Source organism: Ambystoma mexicanum, chromosome 4q (genome assembly GCF_040938575.1).
Source record: "Ambystoma mexicanum isolate Mex_15411 chromosome 4q, UKY_AmexF1_1, whole genome shotgun sequence".
Classification (NCBI taxonomy): domain Eukaryota; kingdom Metazoa; phylum Chordata; class Amphibia; order Caudata; family Ambystomatidae; genus Ambystoma; species Ambystoma mexicanum.
In genome coordinates this window covers 1,254,189,559-1,254,203,636 of record NC_090928.1, presented here as the reverse complement: position 1 = coordinate 1,254,203,636, position 14,078 = coordinate 1,254,189,559, and the positions used below count along the sequence as shown (strand labels likewise).

The 14,078-nt window shown below is 50.1% G+C and overlaps 1 protein-coding gene across 2 annotated transcripts in view; it reads right to left on the bottom strand.

Annotated features, from left to right (window-relative positions):
* Positions 1-14,078, bottom strand: part of LOC138468335 (uncharacterized) — a 419,279-nt gene that overhangs the window by 206,312 nt on the left and 198,889 nt on the right. For both annotated transcript variants that reach the window (XM_069608850.1, XM_069608851.1), the window contains exons 13-14: positions 3,294-3,384; positions 2,497-2,646 (exon numbers count right to left, since the gene is read on the bottom strand). In XM_069608850.1, the coding sequence (XP_069464951.1) occupies positions 2,497-2,646; positions 3,294-3,384 (241 nt within the window). The remainder of the gene's footprint in view (positions 1-2,496; positions 2,647-3,293; positions 3,385-14,078) is intronic.

Sequence of the window (14,078 nt, the reverse complement as noted above, 5' to 3'; positions counted from 1 at the left end):
CACACCCTCTATGAACTTGCTGCAGCCACACCTGTTGCACACCCTCTGTGAACTTGCTGCAGTCACACCTGTTGCAACCCTCTATGAATGTGCTGCAGCTACACCTGTTGCACACCCTCTATGAACTTGCTGCAGCTACACCTGTTGCACACCCTCTATGAACTTGCTGTAGCCACACCTAATGCACACCCTCTATGAACTTGCTGCAGCCACACCTGTTGCACACTCTCTATGGATGTGCTGCAGCTACACCTGTTGCACACCCTCTATGAACTTGCTGCAGCCACACCTGTCGCACACCCTCTAGGAACTTGCCGCAGTTACACCTGTTGCACACCCTCTATGAATTTGCTGCAGCCACACCTGTTGCACACCCTCTATGAACTTGCTGCAGCCACACCTGTTGCACACCTTCTATGAACTTGCTGCAGCTACACCTGTTGCACACCCTCTATGAACTTGCTGCAGCCACACCTGTTGCACACCCTCTATGAACTTTCTGCAGCCACACATGTTGCAACCCTCTATGAATGTGCTGCAGCTACACCTGTTGCACACCCTCTATGAACTTGCTGCAGCTACACCTGTTGCACACCCTCTATGAACTTGCTGCAGCCACATCGAAGGCACACCCTCTATGGACTTGCTGCAGCCACACCTGTTGCACACCCTCTATGGATGTGCTGCAGCTACACCTGTTGCACACCCTCTATGAACTTGCTGCAGCCACACCTGTTGCACACCCTCTAGGAACTTGCCGCATTTACACCTGTTGCACACCCTCTATGAACTTGCTGCAGCCACACCTGTTGCACACCCTCTATGAACTTGCTGCAGCCACACCTGTTGCACACCCTCTATGAAAATGCTGCAGCCACACCTGTTGCACACCCTCTATGAACTTGCTGCAGCCACACCTGTTGCACACCCTCTATGAACTTGCTGCAGCCACACCTGTTGCACACCCTCTATGAAAATGCTGCAGCCACACCTGTTGCACACCCTCTATGAACTTGCTGCAGCCACACCTGTTGCACACCCTCTATGAACTTGCTGCAGCCAGACCTGTTGCACACCCTCTATGAACTTGCTGCAGCACCCACCTGCTGCACACCCTTAATGCACCAGCTGCAGCACCCACCTGCTGCACACCCTTAATGCACCAGCTGCAGCACCAACTTGTAGCACACCCTTAATGCACCAGCTACAGCATCAACTTGTTGCACAGCCTTAATGCACCAGCTACAGAACCCACCTGCTGCACACACTTGATGCACCAGCTGCAGCACCCACCAGCTGCACACCCTTAATGCACCAGCTACAGCACCAACTTGTTGCACAGCCTTAATGCACCAGCTACAACACCCACCTGCTGCACACACTTGATGCACCAGCTGCAACACCCACCTGCTGCACACCCTTAATTTCCCAGCTGCACCACCCGTTTCTGCAAACCTTTGATCCACCAGCTGAAGCACTCACATGCTGCACATCCTTAATACCCCAGATGCACCACCCACTTTCTGCAAACCCTTGATTCACCAGCTGCAGCACCCACCTGCTGCACGCACCCGTTGCACCAGCTGTAGCACCCACCTGCTGCACAACCGTAATTCACAGCTGCAGCACCCACTTTCTGCAAACCATTGATGCACCAACCTTCTGCACACTCTTGTTGCATCAGCTGCAGCACCCACCTGCTGCACACCATTGAGGAACTAATTCTCCAGTGTACAGGCGTTGCCATGCATAATGAGCAGATCCCTTTTTTGTTTAGTTTGTGGTTTTACAAACTTTTACCAGATGAAACATGATTTGTTAATTTCTGGGATATATAGATGAATTAATATCCTCAAAGAATATTTGATGACGTTTTTCTTTTCTTTCCATTTCTTTTGTTCTCCTGTATGTTTGGGGTGCAATGTTCGAAAGCTTTTTCAATGTGATTGACAACATCCACGATACAAGAATCGAAAGCTCTGCTAAAGATCTCCGGTGGACATCCTGATGAATGTACGGCCATTTGGGTGTTAGGGACAGAAACATGTTGGGCCTATGATTATTCAGACACAAACTGGACCAATTATAATTATTTTTTTTGTCCTATTGTGTTTGAGGTCATGCTTCTACGATTCTATTGTTAATACTAAGTGTATGTGTTGTATGTTTGGTGATTTTTTTGCATTTAATATTCGTCTGTGGATGTTCTTAGATGATCATTTTAATATGAATATTTTAGATTTATACTATGTTGAAATTTAATATAAAATTGTAATGAAGTTGGCACCGTGATTTTATGCGTATGCTATTGGGTCCATTCTTTCAGGACTGAGCATTGGGAATGAATATGAGACAGTCACCGGGAATGTTGAAATGTGTTGTCCCTGTCTCTTCTTTTTGCAGGTATATTCTGTCGACTCCAGAGGGTGAGTTCTGGGGGTTCTCATGACCTGTATTATATTGGCCCGCCGCTGCTGCCCCGGCCGCAGCACTCACCTGTTGCACGGCTTCGATCCGGGCCTGCTGCCTTGAGATTTTCTGCTGCAGCGCCACCTGCTGGCTCTGCATCTCCTCCAGATTTTCATCACTTTCTGCCTGGTCCCACTGGGCACTGGACGAGATGTTCTCCTTTAACCAGCAGAGAGCCTAGAGTGGGGGGGGGGGGGCAAACACAGCATTCAGCGCTTTGTAACTTATCACTGCTCACTCGTCTTTAAGGCGCTTGCCATGCTACTGTAGGCGCTTGCCTACATATTACACGCAATTTGATTAGCCTCTACCTCTTCCTGATCCCAGGAGCTCCTGCCACCTGGGAATGGCAGTTCCCTCCTGTCGGATGCTCTGTACATTCCTTTCTGTGGGAATCCCCTCGTCTCTAACAGCTCTCAGTAAAAGTGAGCAGAACTCATTTTGTTGGTCACGTGGATCACAACATACAACTTCTAGACCTGTTACTCGGCCAACGCTCTCAATGTGTTCCATGTCGCAGGCCACCACACCAGGTCTGGCAGTGCACGCATGCCCTGGGAAGGATACACCTCCGGCGGCACTTACAGAGAAAGGAGCCACCCACCCAGTGAGCTGTACATATCAAGCAGCAGGGGTAGATCCAGAAATGACATGCCACGGGCCCATTCAGACCATGAACAGCAGTTGCCGATGTACATAGGGCCAATGCAGTCAGTGTTCGACACTCCTTGATGCAGGGCCAATGTGCCCCCTTCTCCCTGACACTAGATGCAGAACCAGGGTGAGCAGTGTTCCCCTAAGGCCTGCCCTGCCAGTGTCGGTACCTGGGCAGCGGCGTGGCAGAAGTGCTGCAGCTGGGCTTCCGGCTGGGGTCTCGTCTTCGGTGCTTCCGTCTCTCCTACAGCCTTCTTCTTCCTGCAAGCAAAGGAAACACTTTAGAGACTGGTCGGCTGTAAGCGCCTTAGCGCTACAATATGGAGCCTGTGACTTCCAAGCGCGGTCCTGGTGCTCTTAGGCTGCACCATACACTGGGCTTGTGTGCCATGAGCCAAGGGATGTGGTAGGCAGATTCAGGGAACTACTAGAACATGTTCATCTGGACTCTGCAATGAATGTAGAGCTACACAACCCACTGTGCCCGTCTGATGTCCAAGGTCAGGGGTTAGGAGGTCCCAGTGCCATTTTACAATTTTATTTTCCATGTCTATATCTACGCATCCGATGAGGCATCAGTACACACAGAACTGCACAATGAAAAGCTGTGAAGGCAATTTATAAACGACATTAAAAGCTATGGGAAGGCACTCATGGAGGGGAAATGCAAAAGGTGAGTGCAAGATATTGTAGAAGCCCTGGACACTAGGGTCAGAAAAGAGTACCCAGCCCGGGAAACCAGGCATGAAAAAGAAGGGGCCCGGTCCACTGCATGTGAGCCTCATTGCCCCGAGGATAGGACAGCGCCCTGAGCACCGACATCCGGGCCAAGCCAATTCTGACGCTACACCGCCTCTGGGCCGGGGTATATGGGTTGCCCATAGCAGACCACTTGGGCTCCATTGCGATGAATTGGAAACTTTGTGAAGTAAGCAGAGGATGGGTGCCAAATTCTCCAAGTAACTCACATTTCAGTGGACACCCCAGTGGAGTATGCTCCAACTGACTCACCCCAGTGGAGTATGCTCCAACTGACTCACGCCCCAGTGGAGTATGCTCCAACTGACTCACCCCAGTGAAGTATGCTCCAACTGACTCACCCCAGTAACGTATGCTCCAACTGACTCACCCCAGTGAAGTATGCTCCAACTGACTCACACCCAATGGAGTATGCTCCAACTGACTCACACCCAATGGAGTATGCTCCAACTGACTCACCCCAGTGAAGTATGCTCCAACTGACTCACACCAAATGGAGTATGATCCAACTGACTCACCCCAGTGAAGTATGCTCCAACTGACTCACCCCAGTGGAGTATGCTCCAACTGACTCACCCCCCAGTGGAGTATGCTCCAACTGACTCACCCCAGTGGAGTATGCTCCAACTGACTCACACCCCAGTGGAGTATGCTCAAACTGACTCACACCCCAGTGGAGTATGCTCCAACTGACTCACACCCCAGTGAAGTATGCTCCAACTGACTCACACCCAGTCCAACTGACTCACCCCAGTGGAGTATGCTCCAACTGACTCACCCCAGTGGAGTATGCTCCAACTGACTCACACCCCAGTGGAGTATGCTCCAACTGACTCACACCCAGTGGAGTATGCTCCAACTGACTCGCCCCAGTGAAGTATGCTCCAACTGACTCACCCCAGTGGAGTATGCTCCAACTGACTCACGCCCCAGTGGAGTATGCTCCAACTGACTCACACCCCAGTGGAGTATGCTCCAACTGACTCACGCCCCAGTGGAGTATGCTCCAACTGACTCACAACCAGTGGAGTATGCTCCAACTGACTCACACCCAGTGGAGTATGCTCCAACTGACTCACCCCAGTGGAGTATGCTCCAACTGACTCACACCCAGTGGAGTATGCTCCAACTGACTCACACCCCAGTGGAGTATGCTCCAAATGACTCACACCCAGTGGAGTATGCTCCAACTGACTCACCCCAGTGAGGTATGCTCCAACTGACTCACACCCCAGTGAAGTATGCTCCAACTGACTCACCCCAGTGAAGTATGCTCCAACTGACTCACACCCAGTGCAGTATGCTCCAACTGACTCACACCCAGTGGAGTATGCTCCAACTGACTCGCCCCAGTGAAGTATGCTCCAACTGACTCACACCAGTGGAGTATGCTCCAACTGACTCACCCCAGTGGAGTATGCTCCAACTGACTCACGCCCCAGTGGAGTATGCTCCATCTGACTCACGCCCCAGTGGAGTATGCTCCAACTGACTCACACCCCAGTGGAGTATGCTCCAACTGACTCACGCCCCAGTGGAGTATGCTCCAACTGACTCACACCCCAGTGGAGCATGCTCCAACTGACTCACACCCCGGTGAAGTATGCTCCAACTGACTCACACCCAGTGGAGTATGCTCCAACTGACTCACACCCAGTGGAGTATGCTCCAACTGACTCACACCCCAGTGGAGTATGCTCCAACTGACTCACACCCAGTGGAGTATGCTCCAACTGACTCACCCCAGTGGAGTATGCTCCAACTGACTCACACCCAGTGGAGTATGCTCCAACTGACTCACACCCCAGTGGAGTATGCTTTAACTGGCTCATACCCTGGCGGAGGATGCTCCAACTGACTCACACCAGTGGAGTATGCTCCAACTGACTCACACCAGTGGAGTATGCTCCAACTGACTCACCCCAGTGACTCACCCCAGTGAATCACACCCCAGTGAAGTATGCTTCAACTGACTCACACCAGTGGAGTATGCTCCAACTGACTCACCCCAGTGAAGTATGCTCCAACTGACTCACACCCAGTGGAGTATGCTCCAACTGACTCACTCCCAGTGGAGTATGCTCCAACTGACTCACACCCCCGTGGAGTATGCTCCAACTGACTCACGCCCCAGTGGAGTATGCTCCAACTGACTCACACCCCAGTGGAGTATGCTCCAACTGACTCACACCCCAGTGGAGTATGCTCCAACTGACTCACACCCAATGGAGTATGCTCCAACTGACTCACACGCAGTGGAGTATGCTCCAACTGACTCACACCCCAGTGGAGTATGCTCCAACTGACTCACCCCAGTGAAGTATGCTCCAACTGACTCACACCCCAGTGGAGTATGCTCCAACTGACTCACCCCATTGAGTGTGAAGTGTGCTCCAACTGACTCATCCCAGTGAAGTATGCTCAAACTGACTCACCCAAGTGGAGTATGCGCCAACTGACTCACCCCAGTGAAGTATGCTCCAACTGACTCACACCCAGTGAAGTATGCTCCAACCGACTCACACCCAATGGAGTATGCTCCAACTGACTCACCTCAGTGAAGTATGCTCCAACTGACTACCCAAGTGGAGTATGCGCCAACTGACTCACCCCAGTGAAGTATGCTCCAACTGACTCACACCCCAGTGAAGTATGCTCCAACTGACTCACACCCAATGGAGTATGCTCCAACTGACTCACCCCAGTGAAGTATGCTCAAACTGACTCACCCAAGTGGAGTATGCGCCAACTGACTCACCCCAGTGAAGTATGCTCCAACTGACTCACACCCCAGTGAAGTATGCTTCAACTGACTCACACCCAATGGAGTATGCTCCAACTGACTCACCCCAGTGAAGTATGCTCCAACTGACTCACACCCCAGTGAAGTATGCTCCAACTGACTCACACCCAATGGAGTATTCTCCAACTGACTCACCCCAGTGAAGTATGCTCCAACTGACTCACACCCCAGTGAAGTATGCTCCAACTGACTCACACCCAATGGAGTATGCTCCAACTGACTCACCCCAGTGAAGTATGCTCCAACTGACTCACCCCAGTGGAGTATGCGCCAACTGACTCACCCCAGTGAAGTATGCTCCAACTGACTCACACCCCAGTGAAGTATGCTCCAACTGACTCACACCCAATGGAGTATGCTCCAACTGACTCACCCCAGTGAAGTATGCTCCAACTGACTCACCCCAGTGAAGTATGCTCCAACTGACTCACCCCAGTGGAGTATGCGCCAACTGACTCACCCCAGTGAAGTATGCTCCAACTGACTCACACCCCAGTGAAGTATGCTCCAACTGACTCACACCCAATGGAGTATTCTCCAACTGACTCACCCCAGTGAAGTATGCTCAAACTGACTCACCCAAGTGGAGTATGCCCCAACTGACTCACCCCAGTGAAGTATGATCCAACTGACTCACACCCCAGTGAAGTATGCTCCAACTGACTCACACCCAATGGAGTATGCTCCAACTGACTTACCCCAGTGAAGTATGCTCCAACTGACTCACACCCCAGTGAAGTATGCTCCAACTGACTCACACCCAATGGAGTATGCTCCAACTGACTTACCCCAGTGAAGTATACTCCAACTGACTCACCCCAGTGGAGTATGTGCCAACTGACTCACCCCAGTGAAGTATGCTCCAACTGACTCACACCCCAGTGAAGTATGCGCCAACTGACTCACCCCAGTGAAGTATGCTCCAACTGACTCACACCCCAGTGAAGTATTCTCCAACTGACTCACACCCCAGTGAAGTATGCGCCAACTGACTCACCCCAGTGAAGTATGCTCCAACTGATTCACACCCAATGGAGTATGCTCCAACTGACTCACCCCAGTGAAGTATGCTCCAACTGATTCACCCCAGTGGAGTATGCGCCAACTGACTCACCCCAGTGAAGTATGCTCCAACTGACTCACACCCAATGGAGTATGCTCCAACTGACTCATCCCAGTGAAGTATGCTCAAACTGACTCACCCAAGTGGAATATGCGCCAACTGACTCACCCCAGTGAAGTATGCTCCAACTGACTCACACCCCAGTGAAGTATGCTCCAACTGACTCACACCCAATGGAGTATGCTCCAACTGACTCACCCCAGTGAAGTATGCTCCAACTGACTCACACCCCAGTGAAGTATGCTCCAACTGACTCACACCCAATGGAGTATGCTCCAACTGACTCACCCGAGTGAAGTATGCTCCAACTGACTCACCCCAGTGAAGTATGCTCCAACTGACTCACACCCAGTGGAGTATGCTCCAACTGACTCACCCCAGTGAAGTATGCTCCAACTGACTCACACCCCAGTGGAGTATGCTCCAACTGACTCACACCCCAGTGGAGTATGCTCCAACTGACTCACCCCAGTGGAGTATGCTCCAACTGACTCACACCCCAGTGAAGTATGCTCCAACTGACTCACACCCAGTGGAGTATGCCCCAACTGACTCACACCAGTGGAGTATGCTCCAACTGACTCGCCCCAGTGAAGTATGCTCCAACTGACTCACACCCAGTGGAGTATGCTCCAACTGACTCACACCAGTGGAGTATGCTCCAACTGACTCACACCCCAGTGAAGTATGCTCCAACTGACTCACACCCAATGGAGTATGCTCCAACTGACTCACCCCAGTGAAGTATGCTCCAACTGACTCACCCCAGTGGAGTATGCGCCAACTGACTCACCCCAGTGAAGTATGCTCCAACTGACTCACACCCCAGTGAAGTATGCTCCAACTGACTCACACCCAATGGAGTATTCTCCAACTGACTCACCCCAGTGAAGTATGCTCAAACTGACTCACCCAAGTGGAGTATGCCCCAACTGACTCACCCCAGTGAAGTATGATCCAACTGACTCACACCCCAGTGAAGTATGCTCCAACTGACTCACACCCAATGGAGTATGCTCCAACTGACTCACCCCAGTGAAGTATGCTCCAACTGACTCACACCCCAGTGAAGTATGCTCCAACTGACTCACACCCAATGGAGTATGCTCCAACTGACTTACCCCAGTGAAGTATACTCTAACTGACTCACCCCAGTGGAGTATGCGCCAACTGACTCACCCCAGTGAAGTATGCTCCAACTGACTCACACCCCAGTGAAGTATGCGCCAACTGACTCACCCCAGTGAAGTATGCTCCAACTGACTGACACCCCAGTGAAGTATTCTCCAACTGACTCACACCCCAGTGAAGTATGCGCCAACGGACTCACCCCAGTGAAGTATGCTCCAACTGATTCACACCCAATGGAGTATGCTCCAACTGACTCACCCCAGTGAAGTATGCTCCAACTGATTCACCCCAGTGGAGAATGCGCCAACTGACTCACCCCAGTGAAGTATGCTCCAACTGACTCACACCCAATGGAGTATGCTCCAACTGACTCATCCCAGTGAAGTATGCTCGATCTGACTCACCCAAGTGGAATATGCGCCAACTGACTCACCCCAGTGAAGTATGCTCCAACTGACTCACACCCCAGTGAAGTATGCTCCAACTGACTCACACCCAATGGAGTATGCTCCAACTGACTCACCCGAGTGAAGTATGCTCCAACTGACTCACCCCAGTGAAGTATGCTCCAACTGACTCACACCCAGTGGAGTATGCTCCAACTGACTCACCCCAGTGAAGTATGCTCCAACTGACTCACACCCCAGTGGAGTATGCTCCAACTGACTCACACCCCAGTGGAGTATGCTCCAACTGACTCACCCCAGTGGAGTATGCTCCAACTGACTCACACCCCAGTGAAGTATGCTCCAACTGACTCATACCCAGTGGAGTATGCTCCAACTGACTCACACCAGTGGAGTATGCTCCAACTGACTCGCCCCAGTGAAGTATGCTCCAACTGACTCACACCCAGTGGAGTATGCTCCAACTGACTCACACTAGTGGAGTATGCTCCAACTGACTCACCCCAGTGGAGTATGCTCCAACTGACTCACACCCCAGTGGAGTATGCTCCAACTGACTCACACCCCAGTGAAGTATGCTCCAACTGACTCACACCCAGTGGAGTATGCTCCAACTGACTCACACGCAGTGGAGTATGCTCCAACTGACTCACACCCAGTGGAGTATGCTCCAACTGACTCGCCCCAGTGAAGTATGCTCCAACTGACTCACCCCAGTGGAGTATGCTCCAACTGACTCACACCCCAGTGAAGTATGCTCCAACTGACTCGCCCCAGTGGAGTATGCGCCAACTGACTCACACCCCAGTGGAGTATTCTCCAACTGACTCACACCCCAGTGGAGTATGCTCCAACTGACTCATCCCAGTGGAGTATGCTCCAACTGACTCGCCCCAGTGAAGTATGCTCCAACTGACTCACCCCAGTGGAGTATGCTCCAACTGACTCATCCCAGTGAAGTATGCTCCAACTGACTCACACCCAGTGGAGTATGCTCCAACTGACTCGCCCCAGTGAAGTATGCTCCAACTGACTCACCCCAGTGGAGTATGCTCCAACTGACTCACACCCAGTGGAGTATGCTCCAACTGACTCACTCCCCAGTGGAGTATGCTCCAACTGACTCACACCCCAGTGAAGTATGCTCCAACTGACTCGCCCCAGTGGAGTATGCGCCAACTGACTCACACCCCAGTGGAGTATGCTCCAACTGACTCACACCCCAGTGGAGTATGCTCCAACTGACTCACCCCAGTGACTCACTCCCAGTGGAGTATGTTCCAACTGACTCACACCCAGTGGAGTATGCTCCAACTGACTCACACCCAGTGGAGTATGCTCCAACTGACCCACCCCAGTGGAGTATGCTCCAACTGACTCACACCCAAGTGAAGTATGCTCCAACTGACTCACACCCAGTGGGGTATGCTCCAACTGACTCACACCCCAGTGGAGTATGCTCCAACTGACTCACCCCAGTGACTCACACCCAGTGGAGTATGCTCCAACTGACTCACACCCAGTGGAGTATGCTCCAACTGACTCACCCCAGTGGAGTATGCTCCAACTGACTCACACCCCAGTGAAGTATGCTCCAACTGACTCACACCCAGTGGAGTATGCTCCAACTGACTCACACCCCAGTGGAGTATGCTCCAACTGACTCACCCCAGTGACTCACACCCAGTGGAGTATGCTCCAACTGACTCACACCCAGTGGAGTATGCTCCAACTGACTCACACCAGTGGAGTATGCTCCAACTGACTCACCCCAGTGGAGTATGCTCCAACTGACTCACTCCCCAGTGGAGTATGCTCCAACTGACTCACACCCCAGTGAAGTATGCTCCAACTGACTCACACCCAGTGGAGTATGCTCCAACTGACTCACACCCAGTGGAGTATGCTCCAACTGACTCACACCCCAGTGGAGTATGCTCCAACTCACTCACACCCCAGTGGAGTATGCTCCAACTGACTCACCCCATTGAGTGTGAAGTGTGCTCCAACTGACTCACACCCCAGTGGAGTATGCTCCAACTGACTCACCCCAGTGAAGTATGCTCCAGCTGACTCACCCCAGTGGAGTATGCGCCAACTGACTCGCCCCAGTGAAGTATGCTCCAACTGACTCACCCCAGTGAAGTATGCTCCAACTGACTCACACCCCAGTGAAGTATGCTCCAACTGACTCACACCCCAGTGGAGTATGCTCCAACTGACTCACACCCCAGTGGAGTATGCTCCAGCTGACTCACACCCCAGTGAAGTATGCTCCAACTGACTCACACCCCAGTGGAGTATGCTCAAACTGACTCACCCAAGTGGAGTATGCTCCAACTGACTCACACCAGTGAAGTATGCTCCAACTGACTCACTCCAGTGAAGTATGCTCCAACTGACTCACCCCAGTGGAGTATGCTCCAACTGACTCACACCCCAGTGAAGTATGCTCCAGCTGACTCACACCCCAGTGAAGTATGCTCCAACTGACTCACACCCCAGTGGAGTATGCTCAAACTGACTCACCCAAGTGGAGTATGCTCCAACTGACTCACCCAAGTGGAGTATGCTCCAACTGACTCACACCAGTGAAGTATGCTCAAACTGACTCACCCCAGTGGAGTATGCTTTAAATGACCTGCACCCCAGTGGGGCATGTTCTAACTGACTAAAACCCTTGTGTAATGTGCTCCTGACCTCTATTCTGACCTCTGGTGATCCAGACCTCTTGCCCCAAAGAAAGGCTCTTTTTAGAGCTAAGAGTAATAAGATCCTTGCTGTGACCAGGTGGGCTTCCTATGTATTCATTCACCTGCCAAACCTATCGGAGAGCTTTGTTCAGTGAAAGGTCCATCGTGGACTGAATGTAAAATCTAGCTGACAAAAAAAATAGAAAGTGGTTACGTTAAGCAGTTATAATATGTGTATTTCTCTTCCTTGCTCTTGTGTCATGCTTCTGGGCTCTTCCTGCAATGGGTAGGAAGGAGTTTTCTAAAACAGCCGTCCCTGGATATTTTACATTAGAACATTCTATTGAAAACAAAGCAAATCCATTTTACCCCAGATACTGGTGTTTCTGGAAGATGTACAAGTATATCTAGTTGGTATAGCTAAAAAGTTACCTATTAAAAACCTGTGTTCTTCAACCGTCACAAATAAAACAACGCATCCAGAATGATGCGACTTCAAGAAAATATCTCAACCTTTTAAGAACCATTCTATACTATACATTCCCAATTGTACTGTTAATTACTTCAATTCATTTTAAAACATTTCAGTTTGTTGTGCATCATTTGATTAAGAGTGCTGTGTTGCTAAATACGTCTTGCCTTAGGCCGGTGTCCAGTCAAAGGATCGAAAACAAAGGATCGAATGCCCTTTTGCTCGAAACCAAAAGGACCAGAGAAATAATTTCAAATGTTTTTATATTAATTTATGTATTCATTTATATATTTATTTAGATATGTTTTTGTTTAGTATGCATAAAAACATTTTTTGAAAAACGAAAAATGGGAGTTGGGGGGGCAACCCCCCATAAAAAAAAACTAAAATAAAAGCATATGAAACGTTTTTTTTCCAGCAATTTTGGTGTCGAAAAAAAGGCATTAATTTCTTTTGTTTTAGATCCTTTCACCTACAACCATTAGGCCGTTTTCAAACTGAGCAAACGACTTCTTCAAAACCAATTCCTGATATAATGTCGAGGCATAACTTAACTAAGAGGTTAAATCTGAATCCATGGTGTTAACAGACTCTCAGCATCATTATCTGCACAAACGAAGCTCGTCAGTTATTCAAATAAATGCAGCTCACTCGCTATGCTTCTGCCCTGGTTGAGTTTACAGGATCATCAAATTACTGCAAGCCTCTTCCTGCGCCTCTGCATATATCTAGTTTATGGGACATCAAAACAAAATGCAAAAATGCACCTTTTGTCTCTGTACTAATTTAGTGTACCGGGTAAACGAATACAAATGATCAAATGGTTCCTTGCGTGCACTAACGTCGTGAACCCGTAGGCCTTTTTTAAGCGAGGTAGCGCTCTATGGGGTGGGTGGGGATGCAGAAGTTACTCAAACATCAATAATAAAACCGACTCAGGAAGTTCCAAATATTAGCTGTTTTATTAACAATTATCTAAAATAGGGAGTAAAACGGACACCAACGGACGTTCGCTCAAGTCTTTCAAAGCTTACTCGAGGCATTTCATAAGAAATTACATTTATATAGCAGAAATGTGTCATCCTTGACGCCATACTACCTGGCAAAGTAAGAAAACCAAACTGGGATTGTGGTTTGACAACGGGTAACATCTAGGTATACTTTCTATGGGGGATAGAATTGTGATTGGGTCTATAAAGTCTGGTGGACAACTATGTCATAAATTACACAATGTTTCATTCTATCATAATCTATATGGCTCTTTGATACATGGCCCTCTACAAATGGTTGGCATGCTTGTACCCTGCTGGAATATTCCACTCGCTAGCAGCCCGCAACCTGGTACCCCAGGTGCTGGAGGGTTGGACTTGACCATGCCTGCCCACCAATTAGCCCATCATCCATCATTACTCAAGCTGTCTGCCGTCCGAATAGTCTTTGAACTTGGCCTGGTAGTAGCTTCTTGCTCCTGTGAATAGAAGGGAGTGTGAGCATACTCTTATCTTCAAGTCTCGATGTAGCTTGCCCAAGTCTATTTCTATCTAGACCATGTAACTGGAGACCGTGT